This window comes from Capricornis sumatraensis, chromosome 19 (genome assembly GCF_032405125.1).
Source record: "Capricornis sumatraensis isolate serow.1 chromosome 19, serow.2, whole genome shotgun sequence".
Classification (NCBI taxonomy): domain Eukaryota; kingdom Metazoa; phylum Chordata; class Mammalia; order Artiodactyla; family Bovidae; genus Capricornis; species Capricornis sumatraensis.
Genome location: NC_091087.1, coordinates 64,441,836 through 64,457,148, shown reverse-complemented (window position 1 = coordinate 64,457,148; position 15,313 = coordinate 64,441,836). Strand labels below are relative to the sequence as shown.

General features: G+C 45.2%; 1 protein-coding gene across 1 annotated transcript in view; it reads left to right on the top strand.

Annotated features, from left to right (window-relative positions):
- Positions 1 to 213: 213 nt before the first annotated feature.
- The window catches only part of LGMN (legumain), a 40,493-nt gene continuing 25,393 nt past the window's right edge, over positions 214 to 15,313 (top strand). Inside the window, exons 1-2 of the mRNA XM_068991092.1 lie at positions 214 to 273; positions 10,719 to 10,886. Of these exons, the coding sequence (XP_068847193.1) occupies positions 10,749 to 10,886 (138 nt within the window). The 5' untranslated portion in view covers positions 214 to 273; positions 10,719 to 10,748. The remainder of the gene's footprint in view (positions 274 to 10,718; positions 10,887 to 15,313) is intronic.

Here is a 15,313-nt window from a genome sequence, read left to right as displayed (position 1 = left end):
ATACCGTCCTCCCTGCGTTCCTTTGCCCTCTGGGATCAGAAGGCCCTGCGGAGGCTCGCTGGGACTCGTAGTTCCTGCGACTCTCCGGTCTCGTTCTCGCCTCCCATTGGCTTTCGAAGACGCTCCTCCCCGAAGCTCGGCCAATCGCCGCGGCGCAGCCAACCCTCAAAGCAAGGAGCTAGGACCCAGCTCAGCAATCTGTGCCGGGAGGACGCGGGCGGCTGACTGCTCTGAGGCTGCGCACCGCGAGGAGTTCCCACGGTCCCTCAGCAGGTAATCAATATCCCTGGCAGGGTACTGGGGCCCGGCCCAACGCCCCGGACCAGAGTCGCCCGTCTGCCGCAGATCTTGGCTTCATGGCTGGGATTTTCAGTTTCCCCGGCCTTTTTTTTTTTTTTGAGTAAATCCATTTCTCATCGGGCGAAAGGGAGTTTTCGGCAAACGATGACTTCCGATGACCTCTCTCAGCCTTGCATCCCGTGGGGTTGGTGAGTTGGGGCTCCTTTTGTTGCGCGAGCTCGCTGGAAGCCCAGGCTTCTCCGAGAGCAGAGAGAAACAGGCGCGAGCTGACAGCACATTTGCTAAGGTCCTATAGCCAGGGAATGCCAGGAGGGGTCTCTTGTGTCCTGTCTTAGCAATCTAGAAACAATTCAGGTTGTTGAGGTTTGTAATGCTGAGGTTGCATCTGTTTCCAGTTAGTTCTTGGTAGCCTAAGGGGGAAGGGGTTATGTTAACCACAACAGCAAATATACCCAAAGGTATAAAAACATCCCTTCTGAGAAATCATAAAAGCGCCACTTCTCATAGGTTTGAGCTGGTGGGAGTTAACAGGATGATTCACGTGAACCATGGAAGTGAAAATTAGCAGGATTTGGTCCCCTACTTCTATTATAGTTGAGGTTTTACCCACGTGGTATTCAGGGCCAAGAATCTAGGGGCTGGGAGAAGGAAATTTTGTGAAAATAAATGTCCATGGTTTGAGACTTGCCCTATGGTATGTAGTGAGTGGCATGGCCCAGCTCTCTTTGCTCCAGGCAGTAATGTCTTTACTGCATTAGTTCGCAAACATTGGTTGAGGCTTACTAAGTTTTTAAAGCAGGGATTATTTCATAAAGGGGAGAGGCAGTTTATTGTGAACCATTCCAGTGTTCCAGGGGCAGCATGTAACCCTGCTTGTGGGAAGGGGTAAGACTTTGCAGAGAAGGGAATAATTGAATGGAGTTTGAGGGATGGGCAGGAGCTAGTGAGATGAAAGAGAAGAGCATTTCGCCTGGAAAATAGCATGATGAAGGCAGGAAAAGAGCACTGATTTTGGACCCGGAGTCCTGAGCCTGGTTGGAGCAAGGGATTTCTTGTGGATAGTGGAAAACAAGAGAGGTGCATCTTGCAAGCCTCCTGTGCTGCAGTAAGAGACTTGGATTTTGCCCTGAAAGCCCTAGAAACCGAATTTAGTAGATGTGTATCTTTGTTGTTGCTATTGTTTAGTCGTGAAGTTGTGTTGGACTCTTTTGTGACCCCATGGCCTGTAGCCAGGCTCCTCTGTCCATGGGATTTCCCAAGGGAGAATACTGGAGTGGGTTACCATTTCCTTCTCCAGGGGATCTTTCCAACCCAGGGATAGAACCCGAGTCTCCTGCATTGCTGGACAGGTTTTTTGCCAATGAGCCATGAGGGAAGCCCAGTGTGTACCTTAGATACTCTCTAATGTGGAAAAGTGTTGGAAAGAGGCCACACCAGGGAGCTCATTGCAGTAATTGCCAGGAGAATTGCTGAGGATTTTAAAGACAATTGCATTTGAATGAGAGGAGAGATGAGTAAAAGGTTGTGAACTCTTAAGTAAGTGAACACCATACCTAGTATTAAAAATATATTGAGGTGAATGCTGTCTCTTGAGTTTTCCACCTATGACTGACTATCTTTTTTAAGGAAATGACAAGCCTTTTTTTTCTTTCCTTAAACTACAGACATTGCTTTAGGTCAAAATTTGAGTCCCATTTTATGAAGGAGAAATCATCACAAATGTTAAGGATGTTGAAATCTGGATGATTAGACATATGACTCAATTTATCTTGTAATCCAGGAGATACAAATTAAACCCATAATTAGATCACTTTATATCTATCAGATTAGAAATTAGAAAGTTTGTTACTCTCAAGAATATTAATTGTTTGAAAGATATCAGATATTGGGAAGTATATTTTAGGACAGTACAGCTGCTAGCAAAATAGGTATATCTTAAGACTCAGTGGTTCTACTCCTAAAGTACCAGAGAGACATTTGTATACAAGGCGATGAGTGTAAGAATGCTTTTGCAACATTTTAATAGTTAAAAAAAAAAAAGTAGCAACCTACATGTTTGTTAGTAGGAGAATGTTTATAAAGTGGATATATGTATTTTAAAGTATAATAAATTGCTTGGAATGAAGTAATTTACAATAGTGGTTACCTTGTGGTATTCGGAGAATGGGACAGGACAATGGAGGGACTGTTTTATCTGTAATGTTTTATTTGTTTATGGGGAAAGAGGTTTAACAGATTTACAAAATATTAACAGTTGATCTGTATGACGGTAACAGGTATTTTATATTATATTTGTACATTTCTGTAGTTTAACGTGTATCCTTCAATTTCTTAAAATATAAGTTGTAGCAAAATTAAACTTAAGAATTTACATCTAGTTATAAAAGTCATGCTCATTCATTTGGGGAAAGACTACAAACTATTATTAATCCTAGATTTCAAAAAATAGTAATTCGGGAGAAACTTAAAGAAATTCAAATGCCAAATAAGCAGTGAAAATAAAAGTGTAGAAAAACCATTAATCAAAAATCAAATTCTTCTAGACATTGGTAAATTTAAAAAATCTTTCTTGACTATGTGTATTTTGAAATATGTTGTAGCTGCTTGTACATCTTGAAATGTTAAAAGATAATTTTTTAAAAGTGAAGGGGGCGACAGAGGATGAGCTGGTTGGAAGGCTTCCCTAACGCAATGGACAAGAGTTTGAGCAAACTCTGGGACGTAGTGAAGGACAGGGAAGCCTGGCAAGCTGCAGTCCATGGGGTTGCAGAGTTGGACGTGACTTAGTGACTGAACAACAACATCACTCTCTATGTATTACTGTCAGCTGAAAGGAGATTCCAAGTACAAAGTACATTTGTAGAATAGAAATACTGAAATGTGCAATGGAAAAGCTGGCTTCTTTCTTTCAAAGGGGGAATCGCTTGCATCTCCACTTAATAGAATTCATTTGCATGTTTTTAGACAATAATTATTTTCATTTCTAGTATCTACAGTTTACAGAGTTGTGGGGAAAAAAAGTTCCATAGAATCATTGCAGGTAGATTCTCTACCAAGTGAGCCACCAGGGAAGTCCTCCATAGAATCACAATTCGGTAACTTTGAAGGACATGCTCTAATCCAGAATGTGCTTTGCTACTGAATCATAAATGTTCCCTATGAAAAAACATTGATTCTCTCACTTGAACAAAATCCATTTTTTTGAGATTTGAGATAAGACTACTTGGATTTTCTTTTCTTTCTTTCTTTTTTTTCCCCAATTTTACTCTTGAAACAGAAAATCAAAGGATATGGGAACTGAATGGGCCATTAATAATTTAGTTCTACCATCCCATTTGACAGATGAACAATTAAGGTGAGGCAGGGTCCCCCGGACTTAGGAACTGTAGTAACTTAGTAACTGTCCTGTATTAAAGAGAAATTTCACCTGACATATGTTAAAAAGACAAGATGGGGACTTCCTTGGTAGTCTGGTAGTTAGGTCTTTGTCTTTCCAGTGCATGGGGCCCGGGTTTGATCCCTGGCTGGAGAACTAAAATCCCACGTGCCATGTAATGTAACCATTTTTTTTTTTTAATGACAAGATGGATTTTATTCTAGCTATTGTATTAGAGGAGAAAGTCTTCCATATAGAACTGAGCTCAACTCCAAATACATCAAGGACAACTGAGATTTATTGCCAGTAGGCAGAGTGGGAGGGACAATGGCTGAAAAATTGCTAAGAGAAGCTTGATTAGATGCCAAAGATGGGAGATTCTTGCAGGATTCTTGCTAAACCTGGGCTCAGTGGGCCAAAGTCTTGTCGGGAGGAGGGCTCAGAGGAACTTGACTTCAGTTCGGTGAAAGAGGGCTCCTTGTCTCCTGTCCTTGTCTCTTTTGCATGTTACCAGCCAGGGACCACTTGCATGATGATTTTGTTGTAAGACCCCAATGAACAGAGGGCAAGATCTAAAACCTGTAGGTTTGGAAGTCTCTTCACAGATGTCATTGTCTGCCCAGCTGCTTTGGTTGGCTTTAATGGTTCGCTATTGCTAACCCAGAGCAAGTAGCAAGTACAGGGCTGATGTGGGAGGTCACGGGGGTGGTTAAGGTCTGGGCTTTGATGTCAGACCTAGATTTGAATTTGATCCTGCTATTTAGATGGTCCTCTAACTGTAGCCTTGTTACTTCTATTGCTGGTGACAGTTGATCTGGTATGTGCACTCGGGTCTGTCCCAAACCTCCCCTATTGGATCAGATCCCACTTGATGGTGCTGTCTGAAGTGGAGTCCTTCAGTTGAATCAGTGACTTCATGTAGCCCTGTAACATGAGAGGGTCGCTGGACCAGTGGGAGCAGCGAGGACCTGGCATTGGAGGCTGGTAAAATTCATTTGTAAAGGCTTGTCCATTGACTTTGACTTTGTGTGGTTCAAGTTCTCCTTTGATGGGCTCTTCTTCTAAGACCTTTTTATAACCGATTACCCACAAGTGTCTTAAAATGGTGGGGTGATGAAGAGCAGGCATGTTGGGTATCCTGCTGCTGGAGGAAACTTGGAGGCCCCGGAGTGTAGGGTGTAGCCCTCCCACCTGTGGTTACAGGGCCTCTGAGATATTCACAAAAACAATGCTCTTTTGGTGTGACAAGCAAGGTGGTGTAGTAGAAGAAGCAATCTTTGGAAGCAGATCTGTGTGTCACGCAGCAGTGCCATTTTCTACCAAGTTTCTCTACCTTTCCTAGTCTGTCTCAGCTGAAGGGGGTGATGAGACTGCTCACAGGCTGTTGTGAGGATGGGAAAGTGCCTCGCACACTCCATGGTTCATAGATACCCACACATATCCCGCCCTCCCTTCCTGTGTGGCATAGCAACAACAGAATACTCTTGGGGACTTTCCTCTCTCCTCTGGTTAGAGCAACAGCTGCCTTGGATCATTTTCTCCCTGCAAATGGTTAGCAGACTAAACACATACCCCTGAGCATCCTTTTAGAGGCCTTCCCACTCTTGGCACTTTTAAGAACTACCTTTTTCTTTTAAAGTTGTCACTATATCCCGTTATAAGGATGTATTATATTTGAGTTAGGGCTTCCCTGGTGGCTCAGAAGGTAAAGAGTCTGCCTGCAATGCAGGAGACCCAGGTTCGACTCCTGGATTGGGATGATTCCCTGGAGAAGGGAATGGTAACCCACTCCAGGATTCTTGCCTGAAAAATCCCATGGATGGAGGAGCCTGGTGGGCTACAGTCCATGGGGTCGCAAAGGGTTGGATATGACTGAGCTGCTAACACACACATATACACACATATAATTGATTTGATAAATAGTACCCTGTAGATGGAAAAGCCCCTGATGTTGGAAAAGATTGAAGGCAAAAGGAGAAGAGGGTGGCAGAGGATGAGATGGTTAGATCGGATTATCAACTCAGTTCAGTTCAGTTGCTCAGTCGTGTCCGACTCTTTGCGACCCCATGAATCGCCGCACATCAGGCCTCCCTGTCCATCACCAACTCCTGGAGTTCACTCAAACTCACGTCCATCGAGTCGGTGATGCCATCCAGCCATCTCATCCTCTGTCATCCCCTTCTCCTCCTGCCCCCAATCCCTCCCAGCATTAGAGTCTTTTCCAATGAGCCAACTCTTCACAAGAGGTGGCCAAAGTACTGGAGTTTCAGCTTTAGCATCATTCCTTCCAAAGAACACCCAGGACTGATCTCCTTTAGAATGGACTGGTTGGATCTCCTTGCAGTCCAAGGGACTTTTGAGAGTCTTCTCCAACACCACAGTTCAAAAGCATCAATTCTTTGGCGCTCAGCTTTCTTCACAGTCCACCTCTCACATGACTACTGGAAAAACCATATCAACTCAGTAGACATGAATTTGCGCAAACTCCGGGAGATAGTGGAGGACAGAGGAGCCTGGTGTGCTACAGTCCATGGGGCTGCAAAGAGATGGACACCACTTAGCAACTGGACAACAACAACAGACAACCCCCGTAAATGACCATTTATGTTGCCTCTGGGGTTTTTCTGCTACAAATGGGTGATCTCCGTCACCTTCTTAAAATCTTCCCTTTTTGAAAAGCGATACCTGGCACTCCCACCGGGACTTCCTCTTCTGTCTTTATTTCCTCCCCCGCACTCATCACCACTGTACAACCTGTCTCTTCCTGCTAGAATGTCAGCTCTGCGAAGGGTTTCGCCAGTTTGGCTCCCTGTTCAGCCCCTGTGAGCGCCTGGTGGGTGTTCAGGCCCTGTGTGTTGGACGGGTGAGTAGACAGGAAGAAGCAGAAGACGGCGCCTGTGTGACTGGGGCCCTGGAGCGCCACGGGCAAGAAATAGCGGTCTTCCTGGGCCAGTTTGGCAGGGATCATTTACTTTTTCTTTTTTTTTGACTGCGCTGGGTCTTCATTGCAGTGCTTGTCTAGTTGGCAGCCTGTGGACCAAGTTACCCTGCAGCGTATGGGATCCTCGTTCTCCAACCAGGGATCACACCTGCGACCCTTGCATTGGAAGGCAGATTCTTAACCACTGAGCCATCAGGGAAGTCCCAGGGGTCCTTGTTTACTTTTTATTCGTGAACTTTTCTCTCTGCTGAAACGAGAATCATAGATATGCTGCAAGATGATTTGTGACTTTGTTTTCTGCGCTTGACTTCGTCAAGAGTAGTGCTGACCAGGAAATTGCCATCTGAAACCTGCTGTTTTGAGATGTGTTCATTGCTAAGGGTGATGGAAGGATTATATTACTTCATATCTTTCCTTCGCCCCTGGCCCCACACATTTCCCAACATATTAGTGTATGTGTTTTTTAAGTGGCATTTCCCAATCAGTGTCACATGGTGAGGCTTGTAACTTGGCATTGTATTCAAGGAACCACAACTCTGTGTTAATAATTTAAAAAAAGATAGACAAGAACATCGCTAAATGTTAACTCTGAAAATGTCCCTTGTGTATGAATAAGGTACTTTCCCTCACTGAGGAGTAACTTGCTAGTGTTTAGCAGAAGAATGAAAGGTAAACTGGAATTTGTAAAAATAACCTGGTGGTGTTTTTTGTTTGCTGATTTAGGCAGTTGAGCTGGTGGTGTCTATTCTGTTGCTCAGGCAGGCCAACCATTCGACTCTAGTATATTTTATTTAAATATGAAAGGGGGAATTCCCTGGCAGTCTAATAACTGAAACTCTGAGCCTCCACTTCTGGGGGGCACAGGTTTGGCCCCTGGTCAGGGGAACTAAGATCCCACATGCCATGAGGCACAACAAAAAAAAAAGAAAAGAAAAGAGAAAGAAAAGAAGAAGTCAGGCACTAGTGCCTCCAGACAGATCAGCCGCTTCAGGATTGAGTCACACGATAGACACTCAGAAAGAATGGTATGCAAACCAGGGAGCCTGTTTTATGATTGTTGATGAAAGATGATAAAAACCCCAGACTGTACCTGTCCTGTGGGCTGATAACACATTCTGGCTCCTGAGGGCAGGCCACAGAGACCACCTGTTTCAGTTTCATTGGAATGTAGCCGTGTTCACTGGTTTCTGTATCGTCTTTGGCTGCTTTGTGATACCATCGGAGAGCGGAAGAGTTGCGATGGGGATGACGTGACCTGCAGAGCTGAAAATACCTACACTCCAGCCCTTTACAGAGGCTTTGCTGACCCTTGCCCCAAGAGAAGGCTTGCCCCTGGGAGGCTTGCCTGCAGCTAGGAGGCTGCTGGTTGCATGGCCTCCAGTATCACTGGCTCACCTACCCGTCCAGTGTGGGGGCCCCTGCAGAGCTCTGGGGGTGGGAGCTTGACTGTCTCTTTCCTGACCTCACTGCTGCTGATTCATACCTTTGTATTACTTCCCCTTTTATTATCCCTCGGTGAGCCCTGGGCAGGTCAAGTGGACATGAGAAAACATCCTGTCCATACACACTGACATATTAATAGACCAGCGGGTTCTGGGGCTGGGTGGCCTGGGAAGTCCACTGCCCTCATCTGTGACTCACCTTGACCATTTGAAGACAGTCTTGAAACAAATATGGGGCACGTTATTGCAGTTACCCATGCATCCATGACTTTGTAGTGGAGCTAAAGAAACCTGGATCGAGCACTAACTCAGATTCTTTTTTGTTGTTGTTTGGCCATGCTGTGTAGAGTGCAGGATCCTAGTCCCCTGACGGGAGACTGAACCCTTGCTGCCTGCATTGGCAGCTCCGAGTCTCAACCACTGGACTGCCAGGGAAGTCCTCCCACCTCAGATTCTTAATTCTTACATATGAAGCATTGAGTTCCTGGGAGAAGTCTTGCGGGGCTAGAGTAGTACGGTTTCTTAACTAGGAAGCTGGGCTTCTGGGCAGAGCTGACTAGAGTGTAGTCCTGGGTATCACCCAGAGCTTGTCAGAAATGCAGAGTCTCAGGCCCTGCCCATGCCTACTGAGTCAGACTCTGCCTTCTAACAAGCCCCCCAGGCAATCTGGGCATATAAGTCAAGTTGGAGAAGTGCTGGCCCAAAGTGCCTTTACTTTTTAAAACTTTGGTAAAACTCAGGGCTTCCTGTTTTTTCACTTGGGAGGAAATCCCATCATTTTGAGGTTTAGCACAGTCTTAGGCACAGGCAACCTAGATAGCATATTCAAAAGCAGAGACATTACTTTGCCGACTAAGGTTCATCTAGTCAAGGCTATGGTTTTTCCAGTAGTCATGTATGGATGTGAGAGTTGGACTGTGAAGAAGGCTGAGCACTGAAGAATTGATGCTTTTGAACTGTGGTGTTGGAGAAGACTCTTCAGAGTCCCTTGGACTGCAAGGAAATCCAACCAGTCCATTCTGAAGGAGATAAACCCTGGGATTTCTTTGGAGGGAATGATGCTAAAGCTGAAACTCCAGTACTTTGGCCACCTCATGTGAAGAGTTGACTCATTGGAAAGGACTCTGATGCTGGGAGGGATTGGGGGCAGGAGGAGAAGGGGACGACCAAGGATGAGATGGCTGGATGGCATCACCGACTCGATGGACGTGAGTTTGAGTGAACTCCAGGAGTTGGTGATGGACAGGGAGGCCTGGCGTGCTGCAATTCATGGGGTCGCAAAGAGTCGGACACGACTGAGCGACTGAACTGAACTGAACTAGGCACAGATGCTGAGGATGGTTTCCTAGACTTCAAGGTGTTTCGTGACTTAGCTGGCTCTGCAGTCCTTGAGGACAGAAGCTTCGTCCTGTCCCTACTGCGTTCCCGGCCCCCAGCGCTTTTTCTGGCAGGGTCAGAGTTCAGGAGACTCTGACTGAGAAGGTGAATGAATGAGTGAAAACATTAATGAGTGAGTAAATGAGCACTGTTTTGTCAAAAAGCATCAGAGGCAGAGGTTAGCCTCGTAGACTGTTCTGTTCTGAGTCCCTACATCTCAATGACTGTTTTTCCTCTTATCTCAGAATGACAGGCCTGGCTTCTGCCATAGGAAGGCTTTTTTAAAAATAACATAGTCAGGACACAGGGCATTAAAATAGCATACTTGTCTGAGTAATGCAGGGTGGCCAGGACTCAGCCTTAGTTCTGCCTTTTGTGCTTTAAAACTCTCTTTAAAGTTTTGGCCGTGAAGTGTAAAATTGGGCATGTAGTTCCTTAAGAATAAAGTCTTGAGATGCAGAACTATGTAGCAGAAAGGGTGGACCAGGAATTCAGAAGGCACGGGTTCTGGTCTGTGGCCAGTGAATATTGGGTAAGTCACTTCTCTCTTGCTTCAACCTCCCCATCCAGTAAAACAAGGATTAAAATGTTTGCCCAGCCTCTTCTACAGAATAATGAAAATGGGTTGTAAGCATTATACAAAGACATTCATTTGGGCTACCAGTGTTAGACTATAGCTTACCCCGATAGCTCACACACATTGTCCCTCAGTATTTACATCAAGTGTATGTTGAATTTTTACAAGCTTTATTGTATAAGTAATATATATTATTTGTAGTAAAGAGAGACAAAAAGAAAGAAGGTCATTCTTAATTCTACCTATCTACCACCCAAGAATAACTACTGTTAGGTTTTGTCTACCTTCCACATTTTGCTCTGCACACATTATATTTCTGTTCTTTTCTTAAAACAGTTCATAGTATGTGGTAGATATTTTTCCGACACAGTGAAGTTTGTTAGTGAATTTTGTTTTCCGTATTCCAGGTTGTGACAAAAGCTTTAAAAAGTTGCCTCAAGAGCTTCCTCAATATTCTTTGGTTTATTCTCCTAAGTTCAGCCCGTAGTGAAGGTGGGGCGCTGTGGGCAACCCCCTGCTCCGCTCCAGGGAAACGGCAGCAGCGCTGAGAATAAAATTCTGCCTGTCATTCCTCAGCGAGTTCTGTCTGATGACAAAATGATCGTATCTTTTTGGCCCATTTTCTGTGATCTTGTCTTTGGGTCCAGCAGTGTTCTTCTGTTTTGGTCATTCCTTTTTCACTTGACTCTGCCTTTTTCTTCCTAGATTTCTGCAGGGGAACTCCAAGGGGGCAGGATGATCTGGGAAGTCACTGTGTTGCTCAGCTTGGTCCTGGGAATTGCTGCTGTTCCCCTGGAGGACCCTGAGGATGGAGGCAAGCACTGGGTGGTGATTGTCGCAGGATCACAGGGCTGGGATAATTACAGGCACCAGGTAAGAAAATGACTCACCTTTTCCTGTATGACACTGGCAGTCTGTTAACAATCCTGGACATTGTTATTAGAAGAGACTTTTTATTTATTGTTTTTTGGTTTGGTTTTGCTTTGGGATGGAATTGAAGCTATCAAGATTTTATTTATTTTAAACTTTTAATTTTGTATCGCTATTTAACAGTATTGTGATAATTTCAGGTGAACGCAAAGGGACTCAGCCGTACGTGTATATGTATCCATTGTCCCCTAAACCCCCCTCCCATCCAGGCTGCCGTGTGACATTGAGCAGAGTTCCATGTGCTATACAGTAGGTCTTTGTTGGGTATCCATTTTAAATGTAGCTGTGTGTACATGTCCATCCCAAACTCTCTAACTATCCCTTCCCCCCAGCAACCAAAAGTAGAACAGATGCTCCTCTTAGGTTGGCAAAAATACATGTGTTGATGAGGATGTGGAGAGTGGAACACACACCCCACCATCCCCATTGCTGAGTGGATTATAACGTGGTACAGTCTTTTTGGGAACCATTTTGGCTGTTCCTCAAAATGGCCCGTATGTGGTCACTTCAGTCTAATGCAGGGATTCTCAACCTTGGCACTGTTGACACTTGGGTCCACCCAGGTAATTCTTCACTGTTGGGGGCTGTCCTACCATGTAAGATGTTTAGCAGCATCCCTACCTCTGCCCTCTAGGTACCAGGAGCATCACCCAGCCACTGTAACAACGAAAATTGTCTCCAGACTTTGCCATATGTCCTTAGTTGAGACCTACTGGTCTAGTGCCTTCATTTTAGTAAATAGGGAAACTGAGACTTGAAGACCAGAGGTGACTTGCGTGAGGCCGAATTGGTGCAGACAGGACTCTGGAAGCAGCGTCAAGAGTCTCCTTGCCCTCCACACCCCCGCCCTGCTGCTCTGCCTTCACCCCTCCCCCTCTTCTTTCCTGGCACTCTCAGCAAACCAGCCTGGCAGAAATTAGAGGAAAGAATCTACATTTGTAAATATGTTAAAAGTGCAACCTCCAGGTGCAAATGTAAAATGTTGTAGCTGCTTTGAAAAACAGTCTGACAGTTCCTCAAAAGGTTAAACACAGAGTTACCGTGTGACCCAGCAATTCCGCTCTTGGGTATATATTCAGAAAAAAAAAAAAAAAAGAATATGTACGTCCCCCCCAAAAAAGCTTGTACTCAAATGATTATAGCAGTTTTATTCATGCTAGCCTAAAAGTGGGAACAATCCAAGTGTCCAATAAATGGATAAACAAAAAGTATAGTCTGTCCACACAAGGTGTTATTATTTGGCCATAAAGAGAACAAGGGACGGATGCATGGCTTCAACAGGGCTGAACCTTAAAAACATTATCCTAAGTGAGAGAAGCCAGTCACAAAGGACCACAGCATTCCATTTATAGATGGAAGTCTAGCGCCGAAAACTCTGTGAAAACAGAATGTAGATTAGTAGTTGACAAGGTGTACACAGAAGAGGGGACAGAGAATGACTGTTACTGGGTGTGGAGTCTCTTTTAGGGATGATGAAAAGGCTCTGGAGTTAGAGAATGGTGATGGTTGCATGACTTGGTGAACATACTAGAAACCACTGAATTGTATATTTAAAAGGTTGACGTGTGATATGTGAATTATATACCTTAATAACGTTGTTATTTAAAAAGTCATTGAATCTTTCAATTCTCAGAGACGAGATGCACAGGCAATCACAAGTGAACTCATTTGACCCCCCACTGTGGGGTTCTGTGCAGTCCGTCCAGTTCTTTTTCCCTATTTATGTTTACTTTCTGTCTCAACTGGTCACCTTTGAAGTGCCTAGTCACCAAGTGTGGCCAGCGGCTGCCAGATTAGACCTAGCATCTGTGCTTGTGACGGCTTAACAGGGCTGCGTCATGTGTGTTTCCTTCCCAGGATATCAGTTTCATAATCTGTTAAATAGGGGTTGGTTTAGGTGAACTCCCTGCTGCTGCTGCTGCTGCTGCTAAGTCGCTTCAGTCGAGTCCGACTCTGTGCAACCGCTGCACCCCGCACCCCCCCCCCCCGCCCCGCCCTCTGCCAGGCTCCACCATTTCTGGGATTCTCCAGGCAAGAACAGTGGAGTGGGTTGCCATTTCCTTCTCCAGTGGGTGAAAGTGAAAGGTGAAAGTGAAGTCAACTCAGTTGTGTCTGACTCTTAGCGACCCCATGGACTGTAGCCTACCAGGCTCCTCTGTCCATGGGATTTTCCAGGCAACCAGCTCTATAATTTGATGCTTATTGAATGACTTAGTTCTTGAATGCTTTTTATCTGCTAGCTGAATAGGAAATTTGGCTTGATTAAAAAGTTATTTTCATTGGCAGTATGATACCTTTTTAATACTTAACCCAGACCTGACCCCGGCTTCCCTGGTGGCTCAGATGGTAAAGAATCCGCCTGTAATATGGGAGACCCAGGTTCGATCTCTGGGTTGGGAAGATCCCCTGGAGGAGGGCATGGCAACCCACTCCAATATTCTTGCCTAGAGAATCCCATGGACAGAGGAGCCTGGCGGGCTGTAGTCCATGGGGTTACAAAGAGTCGGATACGACTGAGTGACTAAACACAGCACACGCACAGACCTGACCCAGTTAGAGAGAAGTAATCCGAGTATTAACTACCCAGCTCAATTTTCTCCTCTGCCTCTCAACACGAGTCAGAAAGATGGGGTATTAAATACGGGTCACTGATAGCAGACTGGCTGCTTCATCAGACACCCTGGTTTTTATACAACTAACTTTAAAAAGCATGTATTGGTTAAACATTATTCAGTATAGGTGATTACCCTTTGCTCCCAGGAAACTTTTTTTAAGTGTTGCTAGTTTCCCTGGGTAAACTACTTCATATCAAAATGGAATGAAGCAAGTAAAGCAAAAAGAAGTGGGCACAGACTGAAATTTCTGTCCCTAAAGAAGGGCAGATGCTGGTGCTAAAGCTGGGCATGGGAAGCGTGGCTGCTGAATCATGGTTGGCCTCAGTTCATATCCCTGCCGGCCAAGTTCACTCTTCGGCCAACTGCCGACACTTGCTGTCTTGACTTTGGAAACTGAGCGTTAGAAGAGTGTTTGAGGTATAGCCAGTTAACACCCCAGTACAAAATAGAAAATTCAAAGTGTAGGGGGAAACAAAAGAGCATTTGAAAGAGCTTTTCCCATGGAACCTACATAGACTTTTTCTTTTCTGCATAGTCTTTTAGACTTACATTTTTATTGAGGTTTACGTTTTCCTTGCATGAACATAGCACTCATTATCACAAATTTGTTTAGAGAAGATTAGTATACTGGGCACACTTAGATCGTTGCAGAGCACTCTTCTGTGCTTTATGCTGGTTATTTAACCTGTGTTGGTTACACTGAATTGGCTTTCTCCGTTTTCCATTTGGGGCTGGGGTGAACGGATGACAGCGAGGGAACTGGTGGGTCTGGGCTGATGCTAGTGGGATATGTTACATCTTGAGTATGGGCTTGGAAGGTCCTGGAGGACAAGTTCCTGCAGTGGTGGAGGCAGGAGCCAGACTCCGATGCATGGGTGACGGAGGAAGAGGTCCCTTGGTGCAAACCACACAGGCTTGTGAGGGGGAGAAAGAAGAACACAGGTCACCAGGGGAGGACTGGGACTAGAGGAAGGTTTCTTCCAGTATAGAGATCTGAGTGCATTGAGAAGGAAAATTAGGTGGATTGAAGGTGAAGTTCACCATTGCACAAGCCATTAGGAGGATGTTGGGATATGGGGGGGTGTTGGGAGGAGAGGAGATGTGAGCCAGGAGTCACTGGGAGAAAGGGGCTTGAGGGGAGTTTTGAGGTCACTGCTGGGCAGTGGGGCTCTGAAGGAGAAGGTCTGGAGTGTTGGCAACAGAAGAGGTGAGGAGCTGGGAGAATGCTGACGCCCCCTCCCCTCTGCTGGTCTCAAGCTGGGGGCTGTGGTGGAGAGGAAGGGAGTGCCACCTTTTCCTGGGAAGGCTTCAGAAGCCTCCTTAAGAGTATCCACGGGGCCAAGAGGAGGCAGAGAGGGAGAGGGAAAAGTCCAGAACTTGTACATGTTGAAGTTGGGAGGAAAAGATAGGATAATAGAGGGTCTAGTGGCAGTCATTATACTTCTGAATAACCACCTTTCACTTTATATATTTAAGGGTGTGTGTTATTACCACTTTTTAGAAACAGCTTTATTGAAGAGGTATGTTTCCATGCCATACAATTCACCTATCTCATAGTACAGTGATTTTTAGTAAATTCAGACAGTTGTGCAGGTGTTACCACAGTTCAGTTTTAGGACACGCCCATCATTCTAGAAAGTTCCCCTGTGCCTGTACTCGTCCCAGCCTCCTGTCCCCAAGGATTTGCCTTTTGTCTTTATTGTCTTGCCCTTTCCAGAAACTTCATAAATGGAATCATAGAAGGTGGACACTTTG